Here is a 24455-nt window from a genome sequence, read left to right as displayed (position 1 = left end):
AACTCCTGACAGTTTTCATCACATTTTAAGAGATTGTTGTATTGCCTGATATATTTACACTTGAAGTGGAACTGGAGACCATCCAGTTATTCATGTAACTCTGTCGCGGTTTTGGAACCTTCAGAATCTTTCACCTGCCTTAGGTGTTACTTTATAGAGAAAATGAACCCCGGGGGATTGATGTTATCTGGATAGAAATAATGTGCTGAAGACCAAATTAGAATTCACGATACCATCCTGGTTTCTGCCCCTGCTGCTGGCCTGTGGGCTGTGCCGTGGAGTATGGTGGCTAGCAGTGGGGCCTTGGACTCACGTTGAGCCCCTCACTGGGCACAGGACCACACAGGTCCCTGCTCTGGTTCTGGTGTTTACTGAACTAAAGTGAGCCACTTGTTCCTTCTGAAATGCATACCTACACTTTACCATCAGGTCGTCACCTCAGTGCAGTTGACGAGGAAGTTTAACATGCTGCTGGCACATGGAGCACCTTCATTGTATCTGCACTCTTACAGTTTTCCCTTAATTTATTTGGAAATGATGTGGGGAAAATGTGCATTGTAAGAATTCGCACTGTGGATAAGAGGTCATTGTTTTGTACTATATGAATTCAGAACTTCTTGCCCTTTGTCCAAATGAAATGTTAGAGATTCTGGCAGTGTCTTGAGTCTTGCTGGATACAGTCATTGTGCTGACATCATCCACATTCAGAACTTGGAAATTTTTTTCTACTTGTGTCTTCCTGGCCACTCTTTAGAGTCCGCTGTTTATTCAAGAAGGAAGTCCTTGAGTAAAGTGGTTACCAAACGCAAATTATTTTTCAAATCCAATTTGTGAAAGTACTTGTGAAGAAGAGATTAGCTGTCTAAGTTGGGCTTTCCATGTTAACATAACCATATAATCATGTACTTCTGTGAATTTTACCTATTCTGTGAGTATTACTGAAACTTTTAGTAGATTTAAACTGTTGGTACATTCTAACATCCTTGATTTGTTCATTGGGTCTATGGGAAAGTCAAGTCATGATCTGATTGAGAAGAAATTTACATATGACCTCACTACAAATCTGAATGAGCCATTAATCACAGAGTAGAGGGCACAAAGTACTTGAGCATGAGGGCTCTGTGCTTGGTAGTTTGCTAAGGTGAGGACGCCTCAATTACCTGCAAGGACATATCTCCAGGCTCGTGGGTAGAGCAGGTTGTTTTTGTGCAGGCTGATGGTCGGTAAGTCATGTGCCTCAATGAGCTTTTCTCTCTCTCTCTCTTTTTTCTGTAGTCTCACCAGTGATCATAAAGGAATGGGCAGCTTACAAAGGGAAGTCTCCTCAAACCCCGGAACTAGTGGAAGCCCTGGCCTTCCGGGAGTGGACCTGCCCCAATTTGAAGAGGCTCTGGTTGGGCAAGGCCGTAGAGGACAAGAACCGCAGGATGAGGGCCTTCCTGGCCTGCATGAGGTCCGACACCCCAGCCATGCTTAACCCTGCCAACGTGCCCACTCACCTCATGGTGCTCTGCTGCGTCCTACGGTGCGTGCCCAGCCATGGGTGGAGGGGTGGACCCAGGGACTAAGGCTTGGGGAGGGGGGCAGGGTAATCACAGTGTCCAGCCTTCTAGGAAGGATGGAAAGTTCACTCTGTAGAAATTGTGTATTGTCTGTTGAGACTTGTCCTGGTCCTATATTTGTATATGTTCTGGGAATGTAGGCCCACAGAAATGCAACGTATGGTTTAATTTCTACTGTAGACTATGTTTATAAAGTAGGTATATTTGGTAAACACACATGGCCTGTAGATACATAATGATTTTAGAGAGTTTGTTCTTTAAATGTTGAAGATTTTGAAGTCTGGAAGCGGGATTTATTTGGAATTCTTCTGTTGGGAAAATTTCTCTTCTTCCCCCTTCATTTATTTAATCATTTATCTAACTGGTAATGGACACAAGTGTACTCTGTAGGTCATAATCACTTTTTTTGCCCTGGCTCTGGCCTTGGGAGCCCTGTCGGGTTGGCCCTGAGGCACACATCATCTTTTGGTGTGGGACTTTTCCTTGCTTCCCTGCCCAACAAGATACTTCTGTGGGCCTCATATTTCCCTGTTCCAGCACCAGCTGTCTGCGATCCTGGAACAGCATGTGGACCAGGCTGCTGTGCTCCTGGGGCACCTCCACTGGGCCCTTGCAGCACACGGGGATGGGTGAATGGGATATTTTGAAGTTTATCTGAATTGGGGTACATACTGGATGTTTAGTACGTTTTAGTTGGATTTGTTTTATTTTGAAACCATTTAGACATAGAGAAAAGTTGCAAATACAATACAAAAAGCTTTGTTTTAAATTCAGTCCACATCCTTTATTGTAGTTTTCTAGCAAGATTATTCTGTAGGACTACCAAGTAGCCACCAGACTCAAATCCATATGGATCCTTTAGTCCATCTCATCTCAGGCTCATTTCTTAATTGTCCTAACAGTGTCCTCTGTGACAAGGGACCCACTACAGGTCCTGTGTGCTTTCGGGGGTAGTTTCCCACCTGGGGGTGCAAGGTTCCACCTGGGTCACTTGACAGTCCTCCCCAGCAGAGGACTTGATGGGGCATGTGCAGCTTCTCCCTGCAGAGTTGCTCTTGCCTTCCAGGTGATGCATGTCCCGTGGGGGAGGTGCTCTGGTCTCAGGAAATGTGCCCTCCTTTTTGGCTGTCCATGTGTTTGTTTCCGTATGGACTGGCCTCCCAGGGCCTTCAGACCATGGTACCAATGTTTATTTTGGCACTTGTCACCATGACACTGGACCTCCATGGTCTCCAACTGTCCCCTTGTTCTCTGAGCATCTCTTTTTCTCTCTGCAGGTGTTCTCCTTCCTCCTACCTCCTTGCATTAGCTCCAGGATCCCCACTTCTTCAAGCTGTCCTGGGTCCCTCCAAGAAGGGGGGTGGGATTGAGAGACCAGACTCTTCAGCCAGTGGCTCCTGATGCCTCGCTCTCCTATTTCTTGCTGAAAACAGTGCATTCACCTTGGTCCCTCTGACCTGGCACAGTGGTCCCCTCCATTGTGTGTAACTTGTGGCTCTGACAATGAGACTTGGGACTGGCCCTCCTGGCTCCCTGCTTGTTCATGTTCCCTTTGTGGGATGGGCCCCCTTCAGCGGCCATCTTCATGCAGGTCCTGATGGCCCTCTGCGCCCCTCCTACCAGGCTTTAGGAAGGCAGAGATAGAGCTTTCTTTCTATTCTTATTCCTGAAGTTTCTTAAATTTGAAACAAAATTCAAGGCCAATAACTTGTTGAAGGTGAGAATATCAGCTTAGAGCATAGTGTGCCAGTTGGTTAACTTTCTTTGACTAGGTTTTCTTGTTTTGTTTTTTTAAGAGTTTTAAGAGTTTTTTCCTATGCTGGAAAATTCAACTAAAGACATGTTTTTATCATCAGTACTTTACATTAGTGAAAGTTTAAGATGAAGACTTTGGGTGCTCTGAGATCAACCCAGCAAAAGTGAGGTGATATATAGTAGCTGATATATAGTACTCACTGTCCACCTGACGCAAGAGTACACTGGACCCCAGATGGGGGATATAGTATAGTATACAGGTGCCGCTGAACAGCATTGGTCAGGAGTGGAGCTTGATGTCCACGCTTCAGCTGCAAGTCCCAGTGTGTGCTCCTTGGTGTTGCAGCATAGACTCCGACTGCCCTTGAATCCTGGCTCTTGGCTCCCTCAGCCTCTCATCTGGCTGGTGCCACATGGAGGCTCACTCTGTGCCCACTCTCACCTCTGCACTTCTACCCTACTAGCTGCAGTGTGAACCCTTTCCTTGGCAGGAACTACCTCATGCTCTTCTCGATGCTATTCCCAGGAGGAGACACAGGCAAGACCACGGGATGGACAGGAGAGGCAGGCCTCCAGTAAAAGCTTATTCACAAATACAGGAGCCAGCCTGTGGCTGTAGTTTTTCAACTCCTGTGTAAACTGTTGTAGATTTGACAGGTATTTCTTCGCGATTTGATTCAGCCTGTACACTCTGGTGGAACACCACAGAAGGGTGTGGCCTCTTCTCAAGGCTCCAAAAGGCAGTTTTTGTCTTTGCTACGTTAATCTTGGCTCCTTGGTAAAGTTGCTGGGGTACTCCAATGTTAAATGTTACATTGTGACAGCAGTTGAGGTGCATAAAGGAAAAGTGTCAGTTCAGTCTCTAGAATTTCAGCAGCAGAGAGAGGAGGGAGTCAGAGCACAAGTTGTCATGGCATGACTGTGAAGGCAGAAGGTTTTTTGGTTTTGTTAATTGTGCCAAGGATCAAACTCATGCCTCATGCATGGTAGGCAAGTGTTCAATCACTGAACCATGTTCCAGCCCGGAAGGTCTTGGAGAAACGTGGACAAAATCGATCAGGCCCTCCTCAAAGGTGGAAAGACAGACTTCGGGGACTCCTGGAAGGGCTCGAGTCAACATGAGTTATCAGGGAGGGCAAGCAGAGTGGCCCTCAGGCCAGTGTGTGTGTTTGGACATGCTGCAGATCATACCAGCTGTGCTCCCTCAATGGAGTGCAGGCCATGCTGTCCCCGGGGGTGTGTCAGGGGCACTGCTCTGCTCTTGGAGCTCTGGCTTTCCCCAGCTTCCCTGTTTGAGAAGGGCAGTAAAAGGAGATCAGCCTTAGAAGACTCCAGAACAGTCGAGACGGTCCTTATCCTTCCATGGTAAGAAAGAAAAGACAAGAAGGGTAACTAGCTTTCCCAAGGTCCATTGCTGATAAGCTCGTCACGTAACGTATTTACACTCTGCTTAGTTGCATGGAAAAGAACATCCCGAGAATTTTTCCAGAAATTGCACAGGTAGACTTGGCAGTGTAAAAGGGATCTAAAGACATTCTATAGAGGAGTAGTGTAGGTAGGAGCAGCCTAAATAAATGAAACAGGAGTGAGTCGCTGTGACTGCTGCCTGTGGGTCTTGATAATTGACCCATGCGTTTATGTCCATGTATTCTCCTAACATCTGCCCCTGAGAAGAGCTGATGGTACCTTTGGTTCAGAGAGCCAAATGGAGGAAAAGGAATTCTGCCCAGTGCAGGTGTATTCCTGCAGCTGTGTTGAGTTCTGAGCGGCTTCCCTGTCAGAAAAACAGGGAAGAGCTCCAGAAAACCAGCCTGTTCAAGAGCTGGTTCAGTGCTCTGGGGAAATAGTGCCTGAGGGTCAAAGTTTCAGTTTGGCTTTGGGAGGATTGGTGGCTTCAGGACACTGTGACTGTACCCAGGGCCACTAAAATGGATGCTTTATACCTGGGAAAAGGTGTACATTTAAGCTGTGTATTTTAACACAGTTTAAACAAAATAAAAACAAACACAAAACAAAAATTAAAAAGTTAAAAGAACATAAACCATGATCCTGAAGACAAAGTACATTGTATAATTGAGCATAACCTTCTCCACAGTGGTGGTGTTGTTTTTTTTTCCCCAAACAACTCTGAGGACTGACACACACACGCACACTCCCCCCCCCCCCGCCTCCCCCCTCAGTGTGTATGGTGCTGGGGATTCAACCCAGGGCCTTGTGCATGTGAGGCAAGCATTCTACCAACTGAGCTATGTCCCCAGTCCTAGTCATTGTTTTTGTTGGTTAGGGATGGAACACAGGGCCTCATCATGGTAGGAAATGCTTTACCACTGAGCAAACTCTTTCTTGCATCAAGCCCTGATTAAAACTCAACTCAGAAAGACCATTGTATTTAAGGCTTGTGGTGCTCAAATGAAAGGATGTATATTTCCTCATTGCAAATGTTGACAGTTTACTTAAATAAAAGTTTTAGGCCACTCTTTTATTTAAATATGATAGACACATTTACTATTTGTTCATCTTGAACTTGCATTTCCTGGAGCTGGGTGTGGTAGTGCACACCTGTAATCCTAGCTACTTGGGAGACTGAAGCAGGAGGCTCAAGACCAGCCTCAGTAACTTAGCAAGGCCCTCAGCAACTTAGTGACTTAGCAACTCAGTAACTTAGCAAGGCCCTCAGCAACCCCTATCTCAAAAAGGGGTTGGGAAGAGCTGGGAATGTGGCTCAGTGGTCAAGTGCTCCTGGGTTCAATGCCCAGTACCAAAAAAAGAAAGAAGGAAGGAAGGAAAAAGAAATTATATTTCCCTAGTTTTGCCATATAATTTTATAAGCTCCCTGTGCCTCTGTTTACCCATCTCTAGAATGAGATGATAATCATTCTTGCTAGGACAGTGGATGAGTTAATATGTGTAAAATATTTAAATAAATAGGAACATGCTCTTAATGGGTTTATAGGTGTGGAACCTACCCCTCTTTGCTTAGTCTGTATTACCATGGATTAATTATTATAAAAAGGAGTTTAGGTTCAGCACCAACCCTGACCTGGGTTTTTGTAAACTTGGTTTTAAGCCCTGAAAAAATTGACTCAGCAGGTGGGGATGGAAGGAGCCTTATTAGGCATGTCACTTTTCTCCAGACTCCTTGGAGTTGTTCTCAAGAGATCATATAGCATTCTGTCATCAGAAGTTATTTTTAGTGATCAGCTGGCAACTTGATCAGATCACCTGCAGGTTGGTTGAATGAAGAGAATTGGGATCGTTGGACTTGCAGGTTTGTGACTCAGTTGTATGGTTAGCATTTCATTTTCTCTGGGCATTACCTGGGATTGTGTCCTGTGTAGTGAAACAACGTTATTCGTCTCTTGGGCAGTGTTGCTACAGAAACAGGAAGCCCATTGCTCTTGGCAGATCTGTTCTAGCTGATATTGAAGATTTGGGTGTTGGTGTCCCTTCAGCTACCCACACCAGGGTGCTCCTCATTTGAAGGGGGTGGGCTTTGGTGAGCATCCTGTGCATTTCCCCGGCAACCCCCGTGGACCCGCCTGTGCCTTATCCCTTGTTGGGCGGCTGCTGAGAAGCCCTTCTTCACTCACTCATGAGATTAATCTTTCTTATTGTGACCTAGGTTCTGCCTCCAGGGCATCCTGGCCTGAATTAAAATGAACCAATCATGCGAATTGGTGTCTATAGTGTACTTTCCGCCTTTTAAATGTTTCACAAGAGTGAAGCTGTATCAAAAATCACTGGTGGCAGCCATAGTGGGACATGCCCACACTTGTAATCCCAGGTACTCTGGGAGCTGAGGCAGGAGGATCAAGAGGCCCAGTCTGGGTGATTCAGCAAGACCCTGTCTCTTAAAAACCTGAGAGGAGCTGGGGAGGTAGCTCAGTGTTTGAGGGCCCCTGAGTTCAATCCCCAGTACTTGGGGTGGGGGTGTCACTGACGAGGTAGTCTTCAGTATATACAATTTAGGTGCCTTTTTTTTTTTTTTTTTAAGGTGCCATTTTTAATTAAAGTAAACCATTCCAGTCAGCCTGGACGATGACTACATTTTCATTTCTAATTGGCATCATCTTGTGAAAACAGGCTGGATAAAAGCCTTCGGAGCTTTCTCAGTGATCACATCATCCCAAATGTGCTTAGAACCTCTCACTAGGTGTGACCACACAGTCATGCCCGGTGTTTCTGTCTCTCCCCAGGTATATGGTGCAGTGGCCGGGAGCTCGAATCCTACGGCGTCAGGAGCTGGACGCCTTCCTGGCCCAAGCGCTGTCCCCCAAACTCTACGAGCCGGACCAGCTACAGGAGCTCAAGGTAGTGTGCCAGCCTGTCTCGGGAAGTCTTGCTTTGAGTTTTTGGTGTAACACAGCTAACCTTTACCAGGCAGACTTGCTCTGTGCACTAAACTAATGATACTAATTCGATGTGAATCAAGAGCCTTCAGGGCAAAAGGGACATTCCTACCTAGTTATATAGATTTGCCATCCCCAGTTGGAAATGATCAGTTCCACCTTGAGAGAAAGATTTTCCCTCATTTACCAGTGGGTGTTTATTCTTGTTTTTCACATCAGGAAATAAACTTCTCTTTTTTATTTTAAGAGGGGATTCCAAATCGTGGGAGGGCTTGATCTTAAGGATTTTCTAACATCTAGCCAGGATTCTTTTTCTTATTTCATTCCATTGTTCCTAGTCACAACTTTAGTTTTCTCTAAAAAAATGTTCTTTGCCCTTCTAGTATTGTAAAATCCCTTTTAAAACAGCCACTTGAGGAACCACGAGACACCATCATCCCAATGCCCTTTTAGTCAGCGTTTAACATCATATTCCTTTTAATTTTGCCTTCTAGCAGTTCCTTTTGTTCTTTGTTTTGACAAGGTTTGTTTTCTCTAAGTTGTCACCCAGTTTTTGAGTGTGCACATCTTTTTCAGTACACTTTTATTAGTTGCTGTGTTCACAATTGTTAATTGCTTTCTAATTTCTATTAAATGTTAGAATGTTCAAGACTTCAAAGTTAGCCAAACTCATAGGTCTACCTTTTCTTTTTAATGCACAGGGTTTTGTTTTTTCTTTGCCATCTGTTATTTGTTTTTTATTATTTGTTTATTTATTCATTTATTTATTTTTACAAAGTTTGATTTATAATCAGTTAGTTTCCTTTGACAAAATTGCCTTCACTTTTAGATCTTTTTGCTGTTCTTTATGAACGCATCTTGCCCTGCAGAGGAATTTTAGACTTGCTTTATAGAAGTTCAGTATTCAACAGGTGGTGCTCAATAAATGTCTGGTTTTCCCTAAATTACTGTGTTAAATTGCAAAATTTGGTGCAGAGTGGAGCTCACCTGAGGCTTCTGATGACTTTGAAACAAGCTAAGTACAAAGCCAAAACGTAGAAACCCCTCAAATTGTGTTCTTTACTTTGTGGATCAACTTTTCTGTTTGTTAGGCAGAAATTGTTATTGTCTTTAACGCTTTTGTTTCTGGTGTCAGGCAGTGTGGCGGGCCCAGTCAGGTCCTCCCCGGTGCCGTCACCGTGCTCGCTGCAGGCTGTGCTTCAGGGGGTGGAAACACTTTCCTAGAGTGTGGTGCCACCCCCTACCTCTCCTCCTGTTTCTCTTGTATAGATTATTCCTTCAGTACTGACATCCCAGTTCTGAAAGTCACACCGCCAGGGACCAGGTATGCCCACCAAGCTTTATTCACCATCAAGTTACTTTAACCAAGTCCATCTTATTTCCCATATCCTTTTCATTTTCCGATCCACACACAGGATATAACTTTTGAAACCCAGTCACTCAAAGCTTTCATTTTGGTTCTTTTGAGGTCTTAGTGCCTTCATGGTTTTCTCCCGGTTCTTCATCTGAGGCCAGGCATTTCTAGAGCTGTATGGGACACATTCCATGTGCCGCTGCCTTCTGTCTCACTCATTGCTGCCCGGGGTCTTCTTGTGTGCAGGGCGACAGTCCCGGTTAAGAGCACAGCCTACACTGGAACAGCGTCATTGTCAGGATCGGTGCAGACTCTGGAAGAGCTGTGAGGAAAAAGCGTTTGAGGGGAAGGCAGTCATTTGTTTTGTAAAGATTAAAGCTCCTCTCAGCCATCAGACTGAGAATCAGAACCAGAACAATCCTTATTTCAGTGCTAACCAAAATTCATAGGCAGAGCCAATGGTTCCAAAATTCAGTGGTGGGAAATTAAAATTAAAATTGCGTTTTCATGTAAACATGCAATGACAGTCCTTTCCTGTGAGATGCCATTTCACTGTTTAAGACACAGTCGCCTCTTGACTGTCGCTGCTCCTGTGTCGGGGCCGTGACCAGTTTGTGGATTGCCCAGGCCCCTCTTTCTTCTCCCCTTAGTGTCCACCACATGCTTTGCCATCAGCGGAAGAAAAGAGGAAGAACGGACCCAGTTCTGACAGCTTGGGCTCTTGTTAGCTTTTCTGCGGGGAGGTTCAGTGGGAAAAGACATTGCAACCATTACCTTAAATGAATTTTTTAAGAATTTCATTTCATCCATGCTTTCTCCGTCTGCCATGTTCATGAATAATTGAGAGTTCTGTGTGGTTCCTTGGACACCTGTGACAGTGACTGATGACCCTCATTTTTTTTCTTTTTATATTTTTAAGCCCTTCTCCTAGGTTAACAGCATGAGTGTAATTAAGGTAAAATGAGCCCTGAGCCTGGGTTTCTAGGAGGGTGGGTAAAGGACGAGGAGAAGGAACTTTGTCCAGTTGTAATGTCTGTCCAGTTTCTTCTCCCTTGTTCTTGACATCCCTATAATTGCCTTAAATTCTTTTTAACAGTTTCACATGCCAAGTGCAGAATATAAAAGATGGAAAATGAAGAGCTTTAAAGGCAGTATTAGGGGCGTGCAGCATGTCTGTGATACCTGTAAGAATTATTTTGCATATAGGTAAATATGACAAATTACAGTAAGAGTCTGTGCCCTGTAGTTAGAGGACACACAGAGTCACTGTGCTGGATTTGGGTTCTGAGCTAACTAGATAGATCAAGTTTCATGTGTGCATTTCCCATAAAGTCAGAATTTTTTGCTCTGTTTCTCTAGCTGAGGAACTTTGGATAATGCTGAATATTTTATCTCAGTTTATATAAGAGAATAAGTTTCGAATATGAATATTACTGGCAGATATTTCTACAGTTGAGGGTTCAGATTGGGGTTCTGCAGTCTCTGTGACCTTGAAGTCTGTGACTGTCTATTACAGTGGAATACTGTTAGAAGTCCATGTGTCCTATAGGTGTTGAGAGATGGAAATGAGGTAGAACACATAAAAATACACGTTTGAAAAAAAGGGTGGTGTCTGATACATCTTTTTTTTTTTAAGTTCCCTACAAGTATCACATTATTATTTGCATAGTAAACATTTAGGGAAAGAAAAATATTATGCAAATGTAAGTTTTAAATAATTTTCAAAGGGCTGACTGCAGTGGCACACACCTGTAATCCTAGTGACTTGGGTGGCTGAGGCAGGAGGATCTTGCCAGTTGGAGGCCAGCCTGGAAAACTTAGCAAGACCCTGTCTCAAAATAAAAAGTAAAAAGTGCTGGGATGTAGCTCAGTGGCAGAACATCACTGGGTTCAAGCCCAGTTCCCCCTGCCCCGACTCCAAAAACATTTTTAATGTAGCTTTTGAGAACTTTTAAATTAATTCTAATTGTTATTCCTGAAATTGAAAATTAAATTATAAACATCATTTTTTAAATTCATGAAAAATAGCTGTCAACCAGTGTTGAGGCTGGTTGATACATGCATGTTTATACACAGTACTGCCTCATGCCACCCCTCCATGCTGTGTGCACCTGCTGAGGGTGTTTTAACTCACAGTGCAGATGGCAGTTTACCAGGGTGTTAGCAGGGGTTTGTGACTGGAGGTGGCCAGCCACGATCCATGGCCGAGCATGGCATTCTATGCAGGACGCTTGGACAGAGGCAGACCTCTTCAGAGCTTCGTCAGCCCAGTCACCTCTCGCATTCGCCCTTGACCCAGATCCTCTGCTCTCTGATGTGGGCCAAGTGGGGGATGAGGCCCTGGGCCAAAAGTGGTGGGCCCTCCCCTGGCTGGAAGTGTTTTGTGGTCACTGTCCCAAAATGCAAGGGGACAGGGGACCAGTGTCCTGGGGTGGCCCTGTTTACTCATCAGGCTACACCTCTGCTTTAAACCCCTCTCCAGCAGAGCCGCTTCCCTCTTTCTGTCATGACGATTTTTCTTCTTTTGTGCAGCTCAGCGATGGGGTGGCTGGTATCTAAATAAATAAAATAGATTTTCTCCATTTTGTTCCGATTAGACCCTCTCTTTCTCCACAATACACATAAATAATGAATATACGTCTAATTCCATCATCCAGCCCCAGCTGCTTCCCAGTAATGCATGGGGCATGTAGGAGCTGGCATGATGCACAGTTGGGTCAGGAAATGTAGATGAACCACTTTATTGTGAGCAGACTTATTTTGGAAGTTCATTTGCATTGACTTAAAATTTTTAAAAAGGTTGGAAAACAGTGTTAGCTAATAATGGGAAAAGTTGACATAAACAGCACGAAATAGCAGCTAATCATAAATTTCATTAGCATTTGGCACCAGAATGATCTGTTTTTTCTTCTTTCATGCAAAACCATTTTACTGCCACCTTTAGGCATTATTTAGACTGATGCCCCATAAAGACTGTGTTCTTGAGAAGCCATCCAGGTAGAAGATAGAAACAAGAGCAGAGTTTAAAAACTGTCCTGGATAATCCACAAACAAGGTCTTTCTGTCAGATGATCAAGAGTTGACTGTATATTCCCATTGAGTCTCTTGCCCAACCTGTCCTGGGAGAGGAAAGGGCTATGGGCAGAGCAGGCATCATCACTCACACAGGACGTACAAGCTGTGCAAATTCTGTAGTGCTCATGGTTCAATACAGGATTTCTCTTGTTTTGTTCTTTCATTTATAAGCTATTCATGTCTCCTGAAACGTTTTGACAATTTCTTTAATAAGTAGCTATCTGAAACATAAACATATAAAAATAAAAACAAAATACAAATTTATTTCTGAATGAAATTATCCCAGGTAATTTACCTGACCTGTGTTCAGATCTGAGGTGTTATTTCGTGAAGGGATCGTGAGAGTCCCAGCTGCTGAGGGGACCGTGCATCATTGGTCCCCTTGTAACGTCCTGCCTTAAATACAGTACTTATACACCCTAGGTGATGGTTTCAGATGCCAAGCTGGAATACTTCAGTATGTTCATAAAACATGTTCTTAAATTTAAATATGCTAAATAATAAGAAGTAATTCTATTTAAATAAGACCAGTGCTAGGTCAAATTAGGACTGCTTAGTGGTACCCTTTTATTGAGGAGTGATCTCTATTAACTTTGGAGAGCAGTGGGACAGTGGGAGAATACTGAAGTGCTCTTATTCCATAGAAATCACTCTTTTCAATTTAAAGATTGAGAACCTAGACCCCCGAGGAATTCAGCTGTCAGCTCTCTTCATGAGTGGAGTAGACATGGCATTGTTTGCCAACGATGCATGTGGACAGCCCATCCCCTGGGAACACTGTTGTCCTTGGATGTATTTCGATGGGAAGCTCTTCCAGTCCAAACTCCTCAAAGCCAGCCGGGAAAAGACCCCACTCATCGACCTCTGTGATGGTCAGGTATGTTGGGCGGGACAGCCTCCCCTGACCTTAATGAAATATGGTGCACAGGCTAACTATGTCATCTTTTATACCATACTCACCATGAAACCTGTGAGAGGGCCTCGCCCAATATTACTGAATTCCTAGTAGGCCTTTGATCCTCATTACTCCTGGTAGTTAGCTTCCAGAATTCTCCTCAGACCCTGAATTCGCGAGTATGAACCATTTCTCCTCGGAAATTTAGGATTAGGTGCCTGCACATTTGCCTCAGTCAGCTCAGAACCTTGTTCCTAGTGGGTTTCTGCTTACAGACACCTCATTTAATACATACTGTCCATTCGTGGCCTTCGAGCTCATGACAGCAGCACTGTAACTCCAGCTGCAGGAAGCTGCTCTGACACCGGCACGTCTAGTCCCGTGTGTGCTGAGAAACACCGGGCAGCGCCTCGGCACTGGGGTCCATCCTAAACACCAAAACCACCAACCGCAAGGACAGATTGCAAACAAGAAGTCACTAAACAGGCCACAAAGAGGATGCTCATTTTCAACATGAGCTGAGTCTGGCAGGTCGGTGTTGTCTTGTTTCATCTCATCTGGGCTCATATGCCACCCCATGCTCCACACAGGACTGCGAATGGCCAAGGATTGATTTGGGTGGTTACAGATAAACGTCAGCAAGTAGAGGGGTGTGCAGACAGGACTCCCAGCAGTGAGTCTGCATGTTTTAATCTGTCAGTGCTCGTTCACATCTGGTCACGACTCTTGAGTGGCATTTTCACCTGCCGGCTCCTTGTCTTCCAGGCTGAGCAGGCCGCCAAGGTAGAGAAGATGCGGCAGAGCGTTCTGGAGGGGCTCAACTTCTCCCGGCAGAACCACCCACTCCCCTTCCCGCCACCGCCTGCCCTGCCCTTCTACCCCGCGTCTGTGTACCCTCGGCACTTCGGGCCCGTCCCCCCATCTCAGGGCAGGGGCAGAGGCTTTGCAGGTGAGTCACGGGTTGGCACGCTGTTGGGTGGGAATGGGACATGTGGTCCTCCTAGTGGGATGTAGCCTGCCATGCAAAGCCCGGGTAATTGTCAGTCTTGGGAAGGCCACAGTAGTATTTCTTTGAATCAGCAAAGAGCGAACTAGACCCCAGAGGTGGTGGTAAGAAGGGAGGATGGCAGCCACCAGCGCTGTTATAGAGGGTTGGTCTAAAATCCGTGAATGCAGCTTACAGCGCTGCTCATGTTCTGAAGATGTTTTTTTCCTCCTGTGTGCAGTGTGGGAAAGTAATCCACCTGGGTCCGAGAAAGCCGTCTTCCAACATCCGCCTCCTGGGGCCTAGCTTGATCCCCTGGCTAGCACCCTGTTGGATGACTTGCTGCAGGGAGGGTGGCCTCCAGTGGTGGCCTCTGGGTGCAAAGGGTGCAAGGCAATGAGGTGGTGAGGGGGGCCAGGATACCCCTTCCCCCAGCTTAAGGAGATGGGGGTCGCTCTGCCAGGTCTCACACCGAGCGGGGGACCCTGACCCCTGTCCCTCATGCTTCTCCCTGTCTCTCTCTACCCTGGTCCCCACAGGAGTCTGTGGCTTTGGCGGCCCCTATGGGGAAACGGTAGCATCAGGCCCTTACCGTGCCTTCCGGGTGGCGGCAGCATCAGGACACTGCGGAGCCTTCTCAGGCAGTGACAGCAGCAGGACTAGCAAGTCCCAGGGCGGTAATTACACTCATCCCTCCCAGAGCTCCCGCCTACCAGCCCTTCCTCTGCTCCATTGTCCGGCACCTTCCCCGACTGTCCTCGTGAGCCACCTGCTCCATCAGAGCTCCCTTTCTCATGGGTCCCTGACCCGACTCCCTGCCCTCAGGTCTCTGGAGTGGCCCTGTGGTGGTCATCTTTCCTTTCAGGGTAAACCACTGAGGGTCCACCTAGAGCCGAGCACTTTTGTGCACCTGGGTGACCTGACCAGCACCCAAGCAACCCTCTCCTGGTCAAGGTGCTCACACTTGTGTAGAAAATGGTTACAGGCATAGAACTCCTGACAAAAAGGCTGTCACAGTTTATTTCATGAAAACATTTTGAAAGAAAGATCTGGTGTCTAGTATATAAATAAGTTACTTTACTTTAAATTCCTGTTGCTTCTCTTTTCATTTGAGTTAGTCTTTCCAGGGAGAGAAAAGTCTTTTTAACATTTACTATCTTGTGATGCTGCTGTCATTTGAAACTTGTGACTTCAGCTTTAGACTGCATGTCTAAATATGGCCATCAAGTCACATTGCAGGATTGTTCTGACAAATCTGGAATAACCTTTAGGGTAGGCAAGCCTTTCTCTGGGCGGGGGGCGGGGGGAGGCAATATTTTCCCAACTCAGTGACCTGGGCAGGAGGTGTGGTGTGCTAGGAGACAGGAGATATGGCTGTGGGTCCGCTCGTCTGCAGCCCAAAAGGCCCCTCTTCTTCCTGTGTTTGTTTCCTAGCCTCCCACAAGGCTTTTCTGTCCCATGGCCATTGCTCTTGCACCTCATGGCCCTGCAGCCTCTGCTGCTGCTGCTGCTGCTTCTTTTTTTTTTTTTTTTAAAAAAAAAAAAAAAAGAAGNTCTCTCTCTTTTTCTTTCTTTTTTTTTTTTTTTTTTTTTTTTTTGTGGTGGTGGTGCTGGGAATTGAACCCAGGGCCTTGTGCATGCGAGGCAAGCGCTCTACCAACTGAGCTATGTCCCTAGCCCCATCCTCTGCTTCTTGAGGTGCTTCAGCTCCTTGCAGTACCTGACCACTGAAGCTGGCCTGTGGTTGGGGAAAGAGTGAGGGTAGGTCAGGTACCATTCTGGATAGTGTGGGTAATGATGGCCAAGGAACCGGCTTCCTGGCTTTCCTGCCACGGTGTCTGAAACCCAGACCCTGGGCTGTCGTGCATAGTAGCCATGTCTACCACTGAGCACTCCAGCTGTGACCAGTAAGTGCAGATGTACGCCAGATTTCAAAGAAAAATGGATGTAAAGTAGCCCATTTACTTTTTATCTCGATTACATGTTGAAATAATGTTATTTGGGTGAAATAAGATATAATAGTAAAACTTATTTCATCTCTCTGTACTTTTTCCATGTGGCTACCAGAAAACTTTAAGTTTTATCTTGGATTTCTGTTGGCCTTTGCTTACGCAGCCACTGCAGTGGCCATGGCCTGCCAGCCCACCATATGGTGGAAGGTTTGTGATAATCCACCCCCAGCAGAAAACATGAATCTTGGGGCTCTGGTTTGTTGTATCTGAATTTTTTCTATCAGGTAATAGTTTGAGAATTATTTTAGGTCAGAAAAATTTTGAACATTCAAGATACCTATAATTAATAGAAGTTGGTAAATACAGTGACTACTTAATATTCTGAACTTTGGGTTTCATTTATTAATAATTTTCTATAATGTTTGGCTAAAGAAGTAAACTTGGAAGTATTTGCCTAAACAGAAAAGCATAAGGGCTGGGGATACAGCTCAGTTGGTACAGTGTTTGCCTTACATGCCCAAGGCCATGCGTTCAATCCCTAGCACGCTGCCCCAACCCCCACCCCACCCCCAAAAAGAGAGAAAAACATGTGAGTTTGCAGAGTCCCTTCTTGAATCTCTTTCTCTGAAGGGCCTGCACCCTTGCCGTTGGAACCAACAGCTTAAAATCACAGTGTGTACATAGAGTCTACATAATTTAAAAAAGGAGTCTTTGCAAACAAGATAAAATGGCTTCATCCTAAATAGAAACCAGAACTGAAAAGAATTTGCCTGTTTGTTTCTCTTTACCAGTTTTAATGCTGTGATTATAAAGATTTTGTCTTCTTGTGTATTTTTTTGTGCAGGAGTCCAACCTATACCTTCTCAGGGAGGGAAACTAGAAATTGCTGGCACTGTGGTTGGCCACTGGGCAGGAAGCAGGCGGGGCCGTGGAGGCCGAGGGCCCTTCCCACTACAAGTGGTCTCTGTGGGAGGACCAGCAAGAGGGTAAGCTCTGGACCAGGAAAATGTATTTTGTCTAGTGCAAAACAGTAGCCTCTGAATTGCTTTTTTTAAAATGATGAGCTTAGCAGGAATGTTTTTGTATCATTATGTATACTTTAACATCATAAGATCCTATTATAGCATTATGTAAATTTTTTTTGGGGGGGGTACCAGGGATTGAACTGAACTGGGGAGGGAGGGCAGCACCACTGAGCCATACCCCTAGCCCTTTTTTTTTAAGAGACAGGGTCTCATTGAGTGCCTTGCTTTTTGCTGATGCTGGCTTTGAACTTGTGATCCTCCTGCCTCAAGCTCCCAAGCCACTGGGATTACAGGTGTGCGCTATGACGCTCGGCTCATTTTGTAATTTTTTAACCATTATCAAATAATCACACGTTCAGCTAATCAGTTGCCTTTTTAAAAAATATTTTTATTAATTGTTCATGGATTTTATTTTATTTACTTATTTATATGCGGTGCTGAGAATCGAACCCAGTGCCTCACACATGCTAGATAAGCGCTCTACCAACTGAGCCACAACCCCAGCCCCAATCAGTTGCCTTTTTATGACTATTTTTAAAGTATTTTTAAATCAAAAGCCTTGAATATGATGACAATAAGATTGATTTCTTAAATAAATTTAAGCATGACCATATTCAATAAACTCCATCCCTTACGGAGCATAAGATCAGACACCTTTACATCCACTTAAAGTTTTTGCACATGTTGTCTGTGATAAATTTAAGTGCATTTCTCTTGTCCTTTTCTATTCACCTAGGCGTCCAAGAGGAGTTATTTCCACCCCAGTGATACGGACGTTTGGTAGAGGTGGAAGGTACTATGGCCGAGGTTATAAAAGCCAGGGAGCAATTCAGGTAATGCCCTGCAAGGTTTCCTGTCCTTTGCTGTGCGTGTCTCCTTTCTCATCCAGGTTCTCAGTGCCTGTGTTCAGACCAAGGGGTGAGTGGGAACTGTGGCCACCAGGCCCTCTGGTACACGGGAGTTTGCCAGATATGCAGGCCCTGGAGGCTGAGCCATTTCCTTCTCATTTGGGAGCCTCTGTCCCTCACTGTGCTCCCTTTGGCGTTCAGCAGCTTCTTGTCTGGTGGGACACAAAATCCCATGCTCCCTGGGATGTCACTGCACCCAGAGGGACCAAACCCAGGACATCTGCTTCTGTTGGTTTCTTTTTTTCTTGGTAGGAAATGGCATTTCAAGACCACAGCCTAGGCACTGACCACAGGATTGGTCACAGGTCCTGGTGTTGTATTGGTGTTCTGTTTGTTTTAACATAAATACACACACAACATATACTGGCTTTTGTGGGGGCCCACTCCCCTGGTACTGGGGATTGAATCCAGGAGTGCTGATTCACACTGAGCTGAAATACCAAGTCTTTTTTTTTTGAGACAGGGTCTCATGAAGGTTCAAGCCAGCCTTGAAGCTACCATCCTCTTACGTCTGCTGCCCAAATTCCTGGGATTGAGGCTTGGCCATTGGCCCACTGTGCCCATTGGTTTTTTTTTTTTTTTTTTTTAAGGATAAGATCCTTGTGAATTCCTGCTGTTGTTTCTTGTCCAAGTCGAGGGCTGTGGACTTTTATTTTACCTCTTCTATGTCCTTATGTCCTCTGGACTGAGTCTATGTTTTTAGGTTTCTCCTATGGACAGTCACAGAGACGGAAGGTACATACACGCCTGTACAAACATACCCCATAGATTCATACCTGTAATTCCTCCTCCCACCCCAGAAAATACTTCATGAATTCTTTGTTGAATCTTCCAGTTCTAATTAAGGGCTTAGAAATGTACTTACCCTCTACTACAACCTCTGAATGTTCTTTTTTTTCCTATTCTGAGAATCTTGGTTCTTTAGAAAATAGGGTTAATTAAATTAGAATATGCTGTAATGCATCATTGCTTTCTCCCATATTACACATGGGCTCAGAATACCTGTTCTCACTACCGTGGCCAACATTATTCACTGCAAACAGCTAAAAAAAAATTTTGTAAGCAGGGTGTGGTGTCCAGCCTCCCCCACTATCTACTACATCCCCTCTCACAGTGATAACATTTATTATAATTGTCAAACCCTCCTGACAGGTCATAATTACCCAGAGTCCGTAGTTTACATTAGGGCTTACTCTTAGTGTTGTATTCTCTATAGGCTTGACATGTATCCACCATCGTAGTGTTCCAGCTCCCTGGCAGGCTGAGGCAGGAGGATCCCTTGAGCCTAGGTGTTTGAGATTGCCTGGGCAAGAGAGTGAGCCCCTGTCTCAAAAAGAAAGAAAACGTTTAACACTTATTCACACACACACACACATACACATATGCACGCACAGTTTTAAGATAGCTATGCTGTTCTTCTTCTTTTTTTTTTTTTTTTTTAATTTCTTAGTTGTGCATGGACAAAGTGTCTTTATTTTGTTTATTTACTTTTATGTGGTGCTGAGGATCGAACTCAGTGCTTCACACATGGGAGGCAAGTGCTTTACCACTGAGCCACACCCCAGCCACCAACTGTGCTGTTCTTATCCACAGTATCTGGAAGCAGCCATCACCTACTATACTTTCCCTTTTTGCTTTATTTTTCTTGATTCTGTAAATACCTCCATATTCCACGTCCTCTCTAGGCCCATGTCTGTACCTCTGTTCTGGTCTTTCAAAGACTTTCCTCAGTGGATCCTGCAGGAAACGTCCACAGGAAGGACTCAGGAAACAGAATTCAACGTGAAACCGTTTTCCTGACCAGGAAACAATTTTTCTTCTCCATGATCTTCACATCATTTCATTTTGTTTGTGTGTATAAAGCTTTACTGTCAAAGACATCTAATGCTTTTCCCTTTGAAGCCACTCGTGACGTTGTCCTAAGCACCCAGATTGTTTCTGGTCTTCCTTGAGAGTTAGTACCTCTCTGTCATTCCCTGGCACTGGTTGTCCTAGACCATACACAGTGTGAGGGGTACTCTTTCCACAGGTAATTTCAGATCTTATTCTGTGTTAAAGAGTTATCTTGAATTAGGAATGCTCAGTTTTCTTTTTTGATGCGTGCACATACATACACACTAGGAAATGAACCCAGGGCCTGGTGTGGGCTTTGCAAACATCTACCACCGAGCTACACTCCTGCCCAGTTTTGTTCTTTATCTTTCGCTTGACTGCTCCCATTGCTCTCATGCTGGTTCTTCTATACCTGCCTTCAGGATCTTGATTCCTTTGTGTGTGTATGTATGTATATGTGTATGTATATGTATGTATGTGTGTGTGTGTGTGTGTGTGTGTATATTTTAAGAGAGAGAGAGAGAGAGAGAGGATTTTTTAATATTTATTTTTCAGTTATTGGCGGACACAACATCTTTGTTTGTATGTGGTGCTGAGGATTGAACCCGGGTCGCACGCGTGCCAGGCGAGCGCGCTACCGCTTGAGCCACATCCCCAGCCCAATTCCTTTGTATCTTTTTCTTCCCTTCTTGATAAAACTCACCTGATTAAAATGCACAATTCGGTAATTTGGTTCTTTAAGGATAGTTTTGGGAGCAGTTTTTAGGTTCACAGCAAAACTTATGAGGAAGGTACAGGGAGTTCCTGTCTGCCCCTCCCCCAGGCTCCCCACCACCTGCTTCACCCCTATCAGAGCGATGAACGTACAGATGCATCATGATCAACAGAGTTCATCAGGACTAGCTTACCTTAGGGCTCACTCTCAGTGTTACACATTCTATAGGTTTGACACATGTCCCATATGTCCACCATTATGATATCCAAGGGTAGTTTCACTGTCCTGAAATCCTGTGTGCACCTTAGAGTCATCCCTCCCTCTCTCCTTGGAAACCCATGGCAACCACTGATCTTTTTACTCTCCCCATAGTTTTACCTTTTCCAGAATGTTAAAAGTATGGCAGAAAGACTGGGGATGTGCCTCAGTGTTAAGAGTGTATCCCTAGCATGTGCAAGGCCCTGGGTTCCTTCCCCGGTACCATCAAAAAAAAAAAAAAAAGGCTTATCATCGTTTCTAGATCTTCTCTTTCCTTGTTTTTGCTATCCTGTTCCATTGCTACTCCACTCCCAGCTCTTCTCCTTCCCTGGAGAGCTGTATCCCTGTGGGTCAGTTCATAGAAGAGGTACCAAGAGGTGGAGGAAGCCGCGCTGCTTGCTTGCTCCGACGGCACATTTAGTGATGGCAGAAGAAGCTGCCTCGTGGTGGCAAAGAAAGAGAAACCAGTTGTAGAGTGCGTGTTTCCACATGTGGGGAAATCAGCTGTTGTTAAGTGTTCCTCTCAGGCTGGGAGTGTAATTCAGTGGTAGAGACTTGGCCTGTCGTGCACAAGATCCTTGGTCCAATCCCCAGCATCATAAAAACAAAACAAATTATTTGTTTCAGAGTTCCAAGGAAATAACAATAGCATTGATTTGTGAGAGTAGCATTGACTAGTGTGGGTATTTCTGAACACAAGTGTCAGGACCTAAAGTAAGAAGTGTTGTGGGAGAAAGGGGGGGACTCCTGTATTTTGACAAGGGTCACTTGACATGCTCCCTCTTCTAGGTAGAGCCAGTGGACTTAGTCTGCACTAGTGTAAAGCCCCCCCTGGGTTTGAGGATAGGATGACAGGAAGGTGCTGGAGGGCATCACCCTATCCTGGTGGAGAGGGCATGATTAGGTGTGGGGGCGGTAGGGGGGTGCCCACCCAGTTGTTCATTTTAGAGGGCATGGGCACAGCCTCAATTTCAGAGGAGACTCATGAGGAATATTTGTTACCTTAAAAGATTGGGTGCTAGGCTTAGTGGTGGAGTGCTTGCCTAGTGCATGTGCAGCCCTGGGTTCAGTCCTCAGCACCACATAAATAAATAAAATAAAGGCACTGTGTTCATTTACAACTAAAACTATTTAAACAACAACGACAAAAGGTTGGGTGCTATATAAAGGGTTAGTTAGAGCTCCTGAAGTGGGAATCTCCCTCTTTTTCAGGATATTAACTGCAGAAATGTCAAGGAAAGGGGCCGAGAAGGGACGAACTGATATAGGAGAAGCTGTACCACCTGAAGGCCACTCAGGGCGAAGTCAGAGTCAGGAGTCTCTGTGTGCTCCGAGTCTGTAGTCAGAGTCGCTAGGCCAGAACCCGGCCCGCTGTCCCACCGCTTACCCAGGCTGCCTCACCATTTGTCTTTTCCTTTAAACAGGGCAGACCTCCTTATGCTGCTTCAGCTGAAGAAGTGGCCAAAGAGCTGAAGTCGAAATCTGGGGAATCCAAGTCCTCTGCCATGTCTTCAGACGGGTCCCTGGCTGAAAACGGAGTGATGGCCGAGGAGAAGCCAGTGCCCCAGATGAACGGGAGCGCGGGTGACACCAGGGCCCCCAGCCACTCCGAAAGTGCCTTGAACAATGACTCTAAAACGTGCAATACAAATCCTCATTTAAATGCACTAAGTACAGACAGCGCCTGCCGCAGGGAGGCTGCTCTGGAGGCAGCTGTCTTAAATAAAGAAGAGTAAACTTATTTTTTATAGAGGGTGAAGGATGCTGGAAGGGTAAGGATTTAGGAATATCTGGAGAGAAAGAGAGCCTGCAGTTATGTACATTTTGTCCTTTCCGTAAGAGAAAAATGAGGACTTTGGAAATTCAGATCCCTCTTTGATATCAGAGATTTAAACAACACATTTTTAGTTTTAACCAGTTGTAGTCAAAATGCTACAATAAAACAAAAAAGAGAGAAAGAAAATGAAGAGCATTTGACTCCCGCATTTAAAATGAAGTACACACAAAGTTTAAACTGGTTATGACAAAAGCCTATAGTTGTATTTCTTGAACTATAAAGAAAACAAATTTTGGCAGTCTTTATATATAGCTTAAAATATAATTTTTAGCATTTGGCACCATATGTATGCCATTATATTTGATTTTGCATTACTGTTTCACAATGAAGCTTTGTTTAAGGCTTTGATTTTTATGATTATGAAAGAAATAAGACACAACCACAGTTTTTCTTTCTTACTTAAATTTCATCACCGTTGATGTGGTTCTTTTGTGTTAAAAAAAAAAAGTGCAACTATCGAAACTAAAAAAATTATAGAGTAATATTGCCGTTCTGCTGATTTTAAATATACAGTACATCATACATACTTTACAAGCAAGTTAAATGGAGATAAAGTTGAAATCATAGAGATGCAAATGACCTTTCAAAATCAACACAATGTGTTCTGAAACTTCGTGACTAATACCATGCATCTGTGATCAATGAACTATGTGGTTTTGAATCGGACGTAGACCATTAGTATACTACTTGAGCTAAACTTCTGCATGGTTCATAATTTTTAAAGTGTGTAGTTAATATTATGCATGTTATTGTCCTTTCTTCCATTCTTACCAGTATGTGCCCATTTGCAAAACAAAAATGCTAATAATCAGTAATAGTCCTATAAAAGATGTTAACTCTGTTTAGTCATTGACTGATCTTGCTCTAACCTTAAAATTTTGTGATTATTGACCTCTGTTGCATTTATTCTAAAATCCCCCAAAAATTATCTAGCCGTTTTCAAATATCAACATTACCCTGGTGTATTCACTGCTGTATGCATTATTGTTCTTTGTTGCTGTTTTATGCCTTCATATTAGCAAAATATGAAATTCTGTGAAGAAAAAAAACCCTTTGATCTTAAAAAAAAAAAAACCACCCCCCCTTCTGTAGCAGGAAACAAATTGCTTGTTCTTGAAAACTTTCCCATCAAGAATTTAGTAGAAGCAGGTATACTTCTATCATTTTGATGTTTTTGTTAATGTTTCCAAACAATGTACTTTGAAATCAGAATCACTTCTTATCGTTTTCATATACTTCTGATGCTCTTCATCACATTAGTGATCAGAAATGAGGTGTAATTCCCCAACCCCTGCCCGCAAGAGCTAAGTAGGATCTTACTGTAAGTTGAAGGGAGTTCTGCCCTAACTCATGGATTGTGAAGAATGAACTGCTGTTGGGTCTGATTGACTGTCGATGGATTGTGGTGTGGCGTATCCGGAGGCTATTGAATGCAACTTACAATGCTTAATAAAAATCTTTATTCTTTTAGTATAAAGTATGGTGTGGCTTTTAAATTCACTTGTAAAAGCATACATTTTCCAGAGGTTAATTCAAATTCAGATAGCTTTTGAAGAGTTCCATCAGAAAATCAAAACCTAGAAATATTGTGCCCTTTCAAAGTTGATTCCACAGTTCTAGCTTTAGGGAAATCTGAATATATGGTCAGTGTGAAAATTACGCTGACTGCGCAGCTTTGGGGTTCTGCAGTTGTTTCATGCAACCAGAAAAGACATTGTCTGATAAAGCAGGCTTAGAAATAGGAAACATTTTTAAGTCCCGTGGTGGAAATAAATTTGATCTTGATAAAACTACGTTTTTACAACTTGGGGTTACAATGTGTGGCCTGCTCAATGTGTGGCCTGCTTTTCGTGCCACGTTTTGACCTGCAGCCCGTGGTGCGCGCTCTCTGCGGAAGGGCCGCGCACCTGGCGGGGGCGGGGAGGAAGCCCTTTTCCAGCCCGAGGGGCGGG

The 24455-nt window shown here is 44.4% G+C and overlaps 1 protein-coding gene and 1 non-coding gene across 4 annotated transcripts in view; one reads left to right on the top strand and one right to left on the bottom strand.

Annotated features, from left to right (window-relative positions):
• Positions 1-23980, top strand: part of Fam120a (family with sequence similarity 120A) — a 102761-nt gene extending 78781 nt beyond the window's left edge. For all 3 annotated transcript variants that reach the window (XM_015506281.2, XM_048800500.1, XM_048800501.1), the window contains exons 11-18: positions 1276-1525; positions 7514-7628; positions 12763-12972; positions 13756-13939; positions 14515-14652; positions 16772-16913; positions 17689-17785; positions 22091-23980. In XM_015506281.2, the coding sequence (XP_015361767.2) occupies positions 1276-1525; positions 7514-7628; positions 12763-12972; positions 13756-13939; positions 14515-14652; positions 16772-16913; positions 17689-17785; positions 22091-22402 (1448 nt within the window). In that variant the 3' untranslated portion in view covers positions 22403-23980. The remainder of the gene's footprint in view (positions 1-1275; positions 1526-7513; positions 7629-12762; positions 12973-13755; positions 13940-14514; positions 14653-16771; positions 16914-17688; positions 17786-22090) is intronic.
• On the bottom strand, positions 15578-15648 carry Trnaa-cgc. Its single transcript has one exon. It is a non-coding gene; the product is annotated as a tRNA-Ala (tRNA).
• Positions 23981-24455: the final 475 nt, after the last annotated feature.

This window comes from Marmota marmota, unplaced genomic scaffold (assembly GCF_001458135.2).
Source record: "Marmota marmota marmota unplaced genomic scaffold, marMar, whole genome shotgun sequence".
In the NCBI taxonomy this organism is placed as follows: Eukaryota; Metazoa; Chordata; class Mammalia; order Rodentia; family Sciuridae; genus Marmota; species Marmota marmota.
Note: the sequence above shows the minus strand (reverse complement) of the source record. Positions and strands in the feature narration are given on the sequence as shown.